General features: G+C 41.3%; 1 protein-coding gene across 6 annotated transcripts in view; it reads left to right on the forward strand.

The window, feature by feature from the left end:
* The window catches only part of Phactr4 (phosphatase and actin regulator 4), an 80804-nt gene that overhangs the window by 65043 nt on the left and 2522 nt on the right, over positions 1-13239 (forward strand). For all 6 annotated transcript variants that reach the window (XM_048350648.1, XM_048350645.1, XM_048350647.1 and 3 more), the window contains 4 exons: positions 7300-7355; positions 10375-10436; positions 12500-12637; positions 13159-13235. In XM_048350648.1, coding sequence (XP_048206605.1) covers positions 7300-7355; positions 10375-10436; positions 12500-12637; positions 13159-13235 — 333 coding nt within the window. The remainder of the gene's footprint in view (positions 1-7299; positions 7356-10374; positions 10437-12499; positions 12638-13158; positions 13236-13239) is intronic.

The raw sequence follows: 13239 nt of genomic DNA on the forward strand, positions 1-13239 counted from the left end.
TGATAAACTACTCAGAAAAAGCCAGAAGTGGCACTGTAATTCAGAGTAGTAGAGTGCTAGCTTTAAGCACAAAGAGGCACAGGGACAACATCCAGACCCTGAGTTTAAGCCCCAGGACTGGTGGGGGAAAAAATAGAATAGAATATTTTATAATTCATGTATCTGATAAAGGTGTTTATTTATTTATTTTTGGCCAGTCCTGGGCCTTGGACTCAGGGCCTGAGCACTGTCCCTGGCTTCCTTTTTGCTCAAGGCTAGCACTTTGCCACCTGAGCCACAGCGCCATTTCTGGCCGTTTTCTGTATATGTGGTGCTGGGGAATCGAACCCAGGGCCTCATGTATATGAGGCAAGCTCTCTCGCCACTAGGCCATATCCCCAGCCCCAAGGTGTTTCATTTAGAATATGAAGAATTTTCAAATCTTAATCTAATAATTGTTAGTAGAGATGGAAAACAAGTATTTAAGTTCCTCAAAAAAAATTAAACATAGCTGATATAGTAGTACACATCCACAGTCCCAGCATTAAGGAGGCAGAAGCTGAAGGATTAGGATTGTACATTCAAGGCCAGCCTAAGCTACAAAGTAAGACTCAGTCTTAAAAACAACAAAACAAAAAAAAGAAAGAAAAGAAAAAAGGTGGGGGAGAAATCCTTTCAAATTCAACACCTTCGAGACATGCTATTAAAAAAGCCAGTTATAGGACTGGCAGTGTGGCTCAGTAGATTAGCTCTTGCCTTGCATGTATGAAAACCTGTGTTTAATCTCAGCACTGGAAAGCAAGAAAACAATCACAGAACACCTACTTCGATTACCTTAAGAATTCAAAAAGGAATCTAAAATACTGATAGAAGCAGAGTAGAAGTATGCTTATCAGGAGCTGAAGGGAAAGGGGAAAGGTCATGTGAACTAGGAAGTTACTAAAGTTTTGCTTATGCATAATGACTGATCTCTGAGGAGCTATTGAATATTGTATATGTAGTGGACAATACTGAATTACACCCTTAAAAATCTGTGGCACTGGTGGCTCACGTCTATCATCCTAGCTGCTCAGGTGGCTGAGATCTCAGCATTGCAAGTCAAAGCCAACCAGGGCAGGAAAAATCTGTGAGATTCTTATCTCCAATTAACCACCAGAAAACCAGAAGTGGTTCTGTGGCTCAAAGTGGTAGAGCACTAGCCTTGGGAAACAAGAGTTCCAAGGCAGTGCTCAGGCCCTATGTTTAAGCCCTACAACTGAGCTCTCCCCCTCCCCCCCCCAAAAAAAAAATCTTTGGCCAGTGGTTCATGCCTGTAAGCCTGGATAGATCTGGAGACTACTCTCCAAAATAACCAGCAGAAAGCCAGCTAACGGCATGTCTCAAGTGGTAGAGCACCAGCCAAGCAAGCAAGATAAATAACCTCAAAGCCTTGAGTTCAAAAAGTCATATTTTAGGATTTCATACTAAAGTAAAATATTCTCCCCACATTCTCAGGAGATGCCTAACCCTTTAGATAGTACCAAACTCCATATATTTGTTTCCATGTATATGTACTTAGGATAATGTTTAATTCATCAAGTAGTTATAGTGATATCAACAATAATTGATGATAAACTAGAACAATTAGCCAGGAGCTAGTGGCTTAATGCCTATAATCCCAACTACTCAGGAGGCTGGGATCTGAAGATTGGAGTTCACAGCCAGCCCAGGCAAGAATGAATGAGACTCTTATCTCCAATTAACCACCAGAAAAGCTGTAAGTGGAACTGTGGCTTAAAGTGCTAGAGCACTAGCCTTGAATGAAAAAGCTCAGGGACAGCGTCCAGGCCCTGAATTCAAGTCCCATGACTGGGGGAAGAAAAAAAGAAAAGAACAATTATGTACTGTAATAAAATTGTATTTTCTCACTTGAAGGAAGCATTTTGTCTTTGTTAGTATATCCAGATTGCTAGTACCACTTGTCTTGCATTTTGTGACCATTGTTAAGTAGAATAAGATACATGACTAATAACTAGAAGGATGGATAATACATACAGTGTGGTTTGTGCTGTACAAAGGGATGACTTGTGTCCCAGGTGGTACAGAGTGGGACAGCTCAAGATTTCAGAACAGCATGCAACTTAAAATCTATGAATTGTTCACATTTGGAATTTACCATTTAATATTCTTGGGTCTTGGTTGACAGGATAACTGAAAACAAGCGTGGTAAAACAGTGACTACTATATAATACATATGAATACCTCTGTAAGTCTACTAGGGTAGCTAAAATTAAGTTATTTATTTTGCTGTTTTTGTTTGAGTCAGGATCTCGCTGTATTTTCTAGACTGGCCTTGAACAGCCTCCTTTCTCAACCTCCCCAAACTAGGATTGTAGGCATGCACTACCATGCCTGACTAAAACTATACAGTTTAACAACTGACAATACCAAGAACTGCTGAGGATGAGAAGCCACTGCATTTTCATACTCCAGTGGTAGGAATGTAAATAATACCAGTCCTTTAGAAAAAGAGTTTAGGCTGGGAATGTGGCTCAGCAGTAGAGTGCTTGCCTAGCATGCATGAAGAAGCCCTGGGTTCAATTCCTCAGTACCACATAAAAGCCAGAAGTGTCACTGTGGCTCAAGTGGTAAAGTGCTAGCCTCGAGCAAAAGAAGCTCAGAGACAATGTCCAGGCCCTGAGTTCAAGCCCAGGACTGGAAAAAAAAAAATCATTTGAAGAAAAATAATTGATGTGACTCATGCCTATAATCCTAACTGCTCAGAAGGCTGAGACCTGGAGAATCAAGTCTTGAAGCAAGCCCAGGCAGGAAAAAGTCTGTGAGATTCCATCTCTATTTAGCCAGTAAGGTGCTGGAAGGCATGGTTAAAGTGATAGAGCACCAGCCTTGAACAAGAAAGATGAGGAAGAACACAAAGCTCTGAGTGAGGGCTGGGGATATGGCCTAGTGGCAAGAGTGCTTGCCTTGTAAATCCTTGTATACAAAGCTCTGAGTGATAGTTTCTTTCAGAATTGAACATAGGTATACATATGATCCAACCAGTCCATTTACTGTTATTTGTAATAACCAAAACTGGAAGCAGCTCAAATATTGTCAGTAGATAAATGATTTGTGGCATATTTTTGCTTTAAAACAGTACTCAGGGATAAAAAGAATTATAACGTCACAACTTGGTGAATCCCATAATTACATTGATTAAACAAAACTGGGCCCAAAATAATGGAGCCACATACTGTATGAGTTTATGTACATTTGATAAAAATATATCATTATGGCTGGAAATGTGGCTCAGTGGTAGAGTGCTTGCCTAGCATGCATGAAGCCCCTGGTTCAATTCCTCAGTACCAAATAAATGGAAAAAGCTGGAAGTGGTGCTGTGGCTCAAATGGTAGAGTGCTAGTCTTGAGCAAAAGAAGCTCAAGGACAGTGCCTAGACCCTGAGTTCAAGCCTCATAACTGCCAAAAGGAAAAAAGAAAGAAAGAAAGATCTATCATTATAAAGAGAGAGAGAGAGAGAGAGAGATCAATGAAACTGGGTGCAAGTGGCTCATGCCTGTAATCCTAACTACTCAGGATGCTGATATCTGAGGATCTCAGTTCAAAGACAATCCAGGTAGGAAAGTCTGTGAGACTCTTATCCTCAGTTAACCAGCAAAAAGCCAGAAGTGGAGAAAGCTGTGGCTCAAGTAGTAAACTGCTAGCCTTGAGCAAAAAAGCTCAAGGACAGCACCCAGGCCCTGAGTTCAAACTCCAGGAAAAAAATAAGTGTTCACATTAAGTTATGGAGAATGAATTTAAAGACATGAGAAAATATGATGTGGTTTGTAGTGGAAAGGGATGCATTCTCTGAAAAGATACATTCTAATTCTTACTCCCAGTAAATGTTGTTTTTTTTTTTGGCCAGTTCTGGGCCTTGGACTCAGGGCCTGAGCACTGTCCCTGGCTTCTTTTTGCTCAAGGCTAGCACTCTGCCACTTGAACCACAGCGCCACTTCTGGCCGTTTTCTGTATACGTGGTGCTGGGGAATCAAACCCAGGGCTTCATGTATACGAGGCAAGCACTCTTGCCACTAGGCCATATCCCCAGCCCCACTCCCAGTAAATGTTAATATAACCTTTTTTTTTTTTTTTTAACTAGTACTAAGGCTTGAATTTAGGGCATGGGCCTTGTCCCAGAGATTTTATGCTTAATGCTAGTGCTCTGCCACTTTGAGCCACAGCTCCATGTCTGGCTTTTTAGTAGTTAATTGAAGATAAAAGTCTCATGGACTTTCTTGCTTGGACTTTCTTTTCTTTTCTGCCAGTCCTGGGGCTTGAATTCAGGGCCCTGTCACTGTCCCTAAGCTTCTTTTGCTCAAGAGTAGCACTTTACCACTTGAACCACAGCTCCACATCTGGCCTTTTCTGTTTATGTGGTATTGAGGAATCGAACCCAGGGCTTCATGTATGCAAGGCAAGTACTCTGCCACTAAGCCACATTCCCAGACCATTGCTTAGACTTTCTTGAACTTTGATCCCCAGATCTCAGCCTACTGAGCAGCTAGGATTAACCAGCACCCAACTTGTGTTATATTTTGTTTTGTTTTGTTTCTGAGACAGTGTGGTTTAAAATCAGGACTTCACACTTACTTAACATTTGTTGCATCTCTGAACCACACCTTCTGTCCAAATGTCTGGTTTTGTAAGGCTCCTGTTGATTTTTTTAGAGTAGTCATAAAAGACAAATACAGGACAGTATTCATTCTCTTAATAGTAATGATAGTTTCACAGGTATGTTAAAATTTGTTGACAGGCGTGGTGGCATACACCTGTGATCACAGCATTAAAGGGTGAGGCAGAAATACCATAAGTTCAAGGTCAGTCTGGGTTACATGCCAAGACTGTCTCATAAAATGAAAATGAACAATGAAAAAAATAATGTGTATTGATCTGGGAATGTGGCCTAGTGGTGCCTCGTATATATGTGGCTCTTGTTTCAATTCCTCAGCACCACATATATAGAAAAAGTCAGAAGTGGTGTTGTGGCTAGAGTGGTAGAGTGCTAACCTTGAGCAAAAAGAAGCCAGGGACAATGCCCAGGCCACGAGTTCAAGCCCCAAGACTGGCCAAAAAAAAAAAATCAATGTCTATTTAATATGTGCATAATTGCACATATTTGTCATTCTTTTTTAAAAATCATGTGTATTTAATATGTGCATAATTATACATATTTGTCATTCTTTTTAAAAAAATTATCTATAGGGGCTGGGGATATGGCCTAGTGGCGAGAGAGCTTGCCTCGTATACATGAGGCCCTGGGTTCGATTCCCCAGCACCACATATACAGAAAACAGCCAGAAGTGGCGCTGTGGCTCAAGTGGCAGAGTGCTGCCTTGAGCAAAAAGGAAGCCAGGGAGAGTGCTCAGGCCCTGAGTCCAAGGCCCAGGACTGGCCAAAAAAAAAAATTATCTATATTTAATATGTGCATAATTGTACATATTTGTCTTTGGGTTTTGTTTTTGTTGTTTTTTGCCAGTCCTGGGGCTTAAACTCAGGGCTTGAGCACTATCCCTGGTTTCTTTTTGCACTCTACCACTTGTGCCACAGCACCACTTTTGGCCTTTTCTGTTTATGTGGTGCTGAGGGAATCAAACCTATGGCTTCATGTATATGAGGCAAGCACTCTATTACTAGGCCATATTCCCAGCCTACTTGTCATTCCTATATGAGTTATGCCTTTATAAATCCAGCATAATTAAAGATCATTTGAAAAGGATAATCCTGTTCTGAAAAAAGAGGAAAACTTCTTTGAAATATATAAGGCTGAGTTGAAAAAGAAAAGAAAAATAAATAAAGACTGCATGAGGTGGCTCAAACAAGCAATCTTAGACACATGGAAGGCAGATCAGAGGACCATGGTTTGAGACCAGCCAGGGCATAAATGTTAATCTCAGTCCATGACTGGGCTCAGTGGCCACATGCCTGTCATGTCATTCCAGTAGCAAGGGGAAGTACAAATAGTAAGATCAAGCTCTAGGCTGGCCTGGGCATAAAGTGAAGACCCTATCATGAAAATAACCAATACATAAAGAGTGGCTCATATGCCTGCTTAGGAAGCATGAGGCCCTCGATTCAGACCCCAGTATTACCAAAAGAAAAAAGAAAAAGGTAAATAAATTGTGTACAGAATAGGACTAGGAGTTCTCTATGCAAGCAACAAGAGTTGAATAATTAGTAGGTAGCTGAAACACTGTCAAAGAAGTATAAATTAAAGAAATGAATACCTTTCTGAGTCCAGAAATGATAAGTTATCGTTGATGAATAACACCTCACAATTGTTGATGAGATGAGAAACTTCCATCAAATACTTCACAGAGAAAACTGAAATTTAAGTATATAATTACAAAGTATCACCTAGAAAGATATGGCTTCAAATTCCAGTGCTCATAAGCCACTGGTTAAAAAAAAAAAAAACTCTAGAGAGCCAGCAGGACTTGATGACGTAAACCTTTAATCCCAGCTACTTGGGGGGAGAAAGAGGATGGAAAGTTTAAGCCAGCCCAGGCAAAGTTAGGGAAACCCTGTCCTTTTTCAAAAGCAAAGTGCAAAAGGAAGGAAGGGAAGGAGGGGAAGAAAGAGAAGGAAGGAGAAAGAAAGGAAAGGGCATGGTTCATGTGGTAGAATGCTTGCCTGGCATACATCAGGCCTTGGGTTCAATCTCCAGGTGTTATACCAGTAGTCCCAGTTACTTGGAAGGTTGAGGCAGGAAATAGCCAACCTGGTCAACATAGACTTGATCTCAAAAACAACCAAAATACCCGCATATATAATACATGTAATATGAATTAGATATACATATATAAAATATCATTCTTCATCATGATTTATTGAATCAGAATTTCTATTGATATGCCTTGGGAATCTGAGTTTTTGTTGTTTTGGAGCATTTGTGCCAGGTCTCAAACTTATGACTTTATACATGCTGAGCCCCATACTCTGACCTATGCCCCCAAGTCCCAGGAATGCTTCTGATGGGGCACATCTGTGGGAACCACCAGTCCAGTCAAAACCTTCATCTTACAGGTGAAAACACTCAGAGTTTAAATGAACTTTTTTTATGGTGACACATCTATTGATATCAGAGCTGTTACTAGAATCATGGCTTCCTGTTTGCATGTAAAATTCCTTTCAATGTGAAAATCATTTCTTACACAATGAAATAGATCTGCTTGAAAATGTAATTTCTTGTGTATGGCTTAATGGTAAACTATGGTCAAAATACTAATAAATATAATTGGGAGGCCTAACATGGATGATACCTTTATGTGTCTTCTTTTTTAGGCGACTGAGTCAAAGACCTACACCAGAAGAACTAGAACAACGAAATATACTACAACGTGAGTCCAGTTATTCTTTGTATGTTTCTCATACTGTGTGTGTGTGTGCGTGTGTGTGCCCATGTCCCTATACTGAGACTTGAACATTCTTGCCTCACATCAAAGAGAGTATGTTTTATTATTTGAGGCACACTTTCATTTTTGGCTTTTTGCTAGTTAATTAGAGATAAAAGAGTCTCATTTGTCTATCCAGGCTAGTTTGGAACCACAATCCTCAGATCTTATCCTAGGATTACTGTAGAGGAGTAGCTTGGAGAGCTACAGGCATGAGCCACCAGCACTAGACAAGTTTATGACTTTAATATACATAAAGGAATAAGAATTTGCTAAATGAACCAAAGAGAGTGTTCCTACCAGAAAACAGTATCTCTCCTTCAGAGAACGAAGTTTACCAAGCTTTGTTTGAAAATTACTATCACATTATTGTTTAGAGTATCGATATATTCCAGAAATTTCTATTTTAGTATTCTCAGAGAATCCTGTGACTAACTTGAGCATGACAGTTGTGGGAGATACATGTTCCAACTTTTCTGTCTTCAGGGAACCAAGGTAGTAGCTGTACTCATGGATGTAAGTGGAAGCTGAGGGCCCATAGCAAGTCCCCAGTTTCCTGGGTTTTCTGAAACTTTTCTCTTTTTAAGAGAAAAGGTAGGGCTGGGGATGTGGCCTAGTGGCAAGAGTGATTGCCTTGTACACATGACACCCTAGGTTCAATTCCCCAGCACCACATATACAGAAAATGGCCAGAAGTGGCGCTGTGGCTCAAGTGGCAGAGTGCTAGCCTTGAGCGAGAAAAGAAGCCAGGGACAGTGCTCAGGCCCTGAGTCCAAGTCCCAGGACTGGCAAAAAAAAAAAACAAAGAGAGAGAGAAAGGTATAGACACTGTAGAGGTAAGAAAAGTCTTATAGGAAAGTCATATAGGACCATGTATTTAATTTGTTGTCTGTATACATAACTAATGTTCTGGAATGGCATTCTAATCTAGTGAAGTAGTTAAAATTGCCAGAGATCGTAGCCAGGAGGCCTTCACAAAGCATGAATTTCCTCACTGGCTTCCTGTTCATCTCTGTGGGGTCCTACTCAGCATGATTCTCACCCACTGCCCCCAAGCACCTCTCTCTGCCTCTCAGATAACCCTTGGGGACTATAGTCACTTCGCAGAACCAGCCTCAAGGAAGATGCTAAGACCTTTGGGGAGAGACTTTATCTGTCCTGTTACACTCAGTGTCCTTGGGTTTCTCAAGTCTCATCCCTCTAGCTGCATTTGCCATTACTTGGTCTCATTCCCACCCAAGTGAGCTCTCCTGGGAAAGGGGCTTCAAGGTAGGACCAGGGATGAGGAGGAAAAGAGGCCAAGAAGATAAACTAGAGGATGAGAATGGGATATGATAGATGTGGAAAGCCACACTAAGTGTGCTTTTAGGATCAGCAAAGAGATGGGGATGGGACAGCCTTCTCTTCTATGAGGCTGCACTGGGCTTGCTGTCCCACCAACCCATCGCCTACCTTCAGCGCTATTTGGATATATTCAACTTAGTTACCTAGTAAATTTAAAATGTGATCTATCGGTCACATGAAACTTGGTGTGGTATCCATTGTCCATTCTTATCTACCACTCTTGAGCAAGAGTCTGCAGACTTTTTTTTTTAAATCAGCATACATTAGTTGTATACAAGGTGTCTCATTGTGACATATCCCCACATGCATAGAATATATCTGATCAACCTCACCCTCCATCACTTTCCTCATCCCACTTCATTCTCTCAAAACCATCAGCATCCTATTACAATCACCGTCCTTGCCAGCCCAACAGCCTGCCCTACTTTTCTGTCATTTGTTTCATTTTGTGTGTGTGCATTAGTTTGCATCAAGAGGTTTCACCATGGTATTTCAGACAGTCATATGTTTTGCCCAAAATAATCCTGTTACCTAGGCGCCATTGGCCCATGCCTATAATTCTAGCTACTCAGGACTAAGACCTGAGGATCGCAGTTTAATATTAAAGGCAGCCCAGGCAGAAAAGTCCATGAAACTTTTATCCCCAATAAACTACCCAGAAAAAGCTAGAAGTGGTCCTGTGGCTCAGGAGGTGGTAGAGTATCAGCCTTGAGCTTGGACAGCTCCTAAGCCCTATATATAAGCCTCAGGACTGTAAAAAACAAACAAAACCCTTGTTTATCGCACCAACTCCCTGACAAACTTTTCTTAAGGATCATGTATTAGATACTTTGAACCGCAAAGACCAACAGCATATCAAGATTATTATGTAGATAATTAAAATGTAAAGAACACGGGCTGGGAATGTGGCTTAGTGTTAGAATGCTTGCCTAGCATGCACTAAGCCCTGGGTTCGATTCCTCAGAACCACAAGAACAGAAAAGGCCAGAGGGGGCGCTGTGGCTCAAGCGGTAGAGTGCTAGCCTTGAGCAAAAAGAAGCCTCAGGGACAGTGCTCAGGCCCCTGAGTTCAAGCCCCAGAACTAACTGACTGACTAAATAAATAAAATGTAAAGAATATACTTCGTTCATAAGCAGTATAAACAAGCCAGTGGAGAGATTTGGCACCTTAGATTGCTCATCATTACTCTTCTTTCTTTTTTCTTGTGTGTGTGTCTATCTGTGTGTGTCTGTGTATATGCTGATCCTGGGACTTGAACTCAGAGCCTGGGCATTTTCCCTGAGCTTTTGTGCTCAAGGATAGCACTCTACTACTTGAGCCACAGCTCCATTTTTAGTCCTTTGGTGGTTAATTGGAGATAATCTCACAGACTTTCCTGCCCAAGCTGGCTCTGTATCTCTATTCTCAGATCTCAACCTCCTGAATAACTAAGAATACAGGTGTGAACCATTGGCTTCCAGCTCTTACTCTTACTCTTAAATGAATGTACCCCTGACAAGAAAATTGTTTTACCTAGCTATTACCAATTTTATTCTGGTTTGGACCTACAAAAAATATATCTGTGGTACAATTACAAATTTTCATTTTGAAGTAATATCCTTTGTTTCGGACTCAATTGTAGCTAAAAACGAAGCTGATCGTCAGGCAGAGAAACGGGAGATTAAACGCCGGCTCACTAGGAAGGTACTGTTTCTCCTGTATTCCCCTTCAGTCTGGTAATTGGATGAACAATTAGACTGGAAATAAATTAACTTCATGCTATAGAAAATAAGCACATATATACAGAAAACATCAACAGCTTTTTTGCGCTAGTACTGGGCCTTAAACTTACGACCAAGCACTCCTGACACATGAACCACACATGTGCTCCATGTCTGATTTTTGCTGGTTAATTGGAGATCAGTATCTCTGGCTCTGAACTGCAGTCCTCACATCTCAGCCTCCTAAGTAACTAGGACTACAGGCATGAGCCTCTAGCCCTGAGTTTTCTTTCAGTATTAATAGGTTAAAAAAACCTAGAATAGGGTATTTGATGCTTTTTTTTTTGCCAGTTCTGGGCCTTGGACTCAGGGCCGCAGTACTGTCCCTGGCATCTTTTGCTCAAGGCTAGCACTCTGCCACTTGAGCCACAGCGCCACTTCTGGCCGTTTTCTGTATACGTGGTGCTGGGGAATTGAACCCAGGGCTTCATGTATACGAGGCAAGCACTCTTGCCACTAGGCCATATCCCCAGCCCAAAGGGTAAGGTTTTTGTGTTTGGTTTTTTTTGGCCAGTCCTGGGCCTTGAACTCAGGGCCTGAGCACTGTCCCTGGCTTCTTTTTGCTCAAGGCTAGCACTCTGCCACTTGAGCAACAGCGCCACTTCTGGCCGTTTTCTGTATATGTGGTGCTGGGGAATCGAACCCAGGGCCTCATGTATACAAGGCAAGCACTCTTGCCACTAGGCCATATTCCCAGCCCCTGATGCCTTTTTTTTTTTTTTAAAGTGTGTTAATTGTGCCACAGTTTTGGGGGGGTTTTGTTTTGTTTTTTTGCCAGTCCTGGGGCTTGGACTCAGGGTCTGAGCACTGTCCTTGGCTTCTTTTTGCTCAAGGCTAGCACTCTATCACTTGAGCCACAATACCCATTCTAGCTTTCTCTGTGTATGTAGTACTTAGGAATTGAACCCAGGGCTTCGTGCATGCTAGGCAAGCATTCTACCACTAAGCCACATTCCGAGCCCCAAGTAAGTGATTTTCAAAAAGTAAACTTTTCAGTTCGGGACATAGCTCAGGTAGTAGAGTACCTTCTTAGCAAGTGCAAGACCCCTGAGTTCAAACTCCAGTACTCCACTCAATCAGTCACCCAATAACAAATTAGCTGACATTTAAAAAATGTTTTATGGGCTGGGAATGTGGCTTAGTGGTATAGTGCTTGCCTAGCATGCACGGAGCCCTGGGTTCGGTTCCTCATTACCACATAAACAGAAAAAGTTGGCTCAAAACGTAGAGTGCTAGCCTGGAACAAAAAGAAGCCAGGGACAGTGCTCAGGCCCTGAGTCCAAGCCTCAGAACTAGCACCCCCCCCAAAAAAAAAAATTATGCCTTTTCTTTTGTTTTTCTTCCCCATGGTTTTACCCCTGATGTCACTATAACTGATTTTGGTACTCTGGGTATTGTATATGTATCAGAACTAGTGAAAAGAAGGGGAACATCTAAATGGAGAGGCAAAAGAGTAAAAGGCAAACCAATGCAATAGCAGTACCTACAAGACAATATGCTGTAAAACAACTTTACAATCCCGGGTTGAGGGGAAGGGGGGCTGAGGGAGGAGGTAACAAGTTTGATAAGAAATGTACTCACTGCTTTAGGTATAAAACTCTGAACATCACTTTGACAACAAATAAATAGAAATATCTATTGCGATTATTAATGTGTCATACAGAGAGGTTACTATTTTATAAATCAGGTAATGAATACATTTTTTTTTTTGGAGAATGTTACCACTTCTTTTGCTTTCCCCCAGTTCCCCCCTCATATCCCTACCCACAAGTTGTCTAGTTCATTTTCCATATAGTGTCCACTGAGTAACATAACTGCATTTGCTGACCCAGAATCTCTGCGAAGGATGGAACCCAGGGGTTAGTAATGGGTAAAACCCCAAGTGGTTCCAGTGTTCAGTGATGGTTAGAGGCAATTTAAGTGCCTTGTTGATGGCTTAGTTCTGTCACAGTGACAGAGTGGAACCAAGGACTCCATTTCTTCCAGCTCAGTCAAAGGCCAACTGTGGCTGAACTACTTGCTAGGAAGATCCTGAGGTTTAATGAATATGTGGAGGTCACAGATGCTCAAGATTATGATCGGCGAGCAGACAAACCCTGGACCAAGTTGACTCCTGCTGACAAGGTAACCACAAAATGTTTCTGTCTCATCCTTTCCTTTTGATAAGTTAAATTTTGAAAGCAATATGCAAAAATGCCAAGGTGTATAACCAAAATTTTACACTATTTACTATTGACAATGAAAGACAAGAAAATGCATGGTATATCATATAGTTAAGCTGGGGGAGGGGAGGACAAAATAAAATACATTTTTAATCTCATTGATATTTAGTTGGATTTGGATGGTATCTTCTAATAAATGCACGCATTTCTCTTTTATTTCTATTATATGCTGTAAAAGTTATAAAAGCTGTAATATCTCAAGCTTTTTGGATATTTTGGTGTAACTTGAAATTTAATTACGAAGTTAATGGTGTCAAGGAAAATCATATATATGGGGCTCAAAACTTGGCTCCCTGTGTTGATCTGGCTTGTTTGTTCCCTCTGGACTGCTCACAATGGAAAGCACAATAGAACTAGATGGCAAGTCTCACTGATATGACTATAGCAGATTGAAGATGGTGAAATATTATTTCTGCCCTACAGGCTGCCATAAGGAAAGAATTAAATGAATTTAAAAGCTCAGAGATGGAGGTTCACGAAGAAAGCAAACATTTTACACGGTAA

This window comes from Perognathus longimembris, chromosome 7, assembly GCF_023159225.1.
Source record: "Perognathus longimembris pacificus isolate PPM17 chromosome 7, ASM2315922v1, whole genome shotgun sequence".
NCBI classification, from domain to species: Eukaryota; Metazoa; Chordata; class Mammalia; order Rodentia; family Heteromyidae; genus Perognathus; species Perognathus longimembris.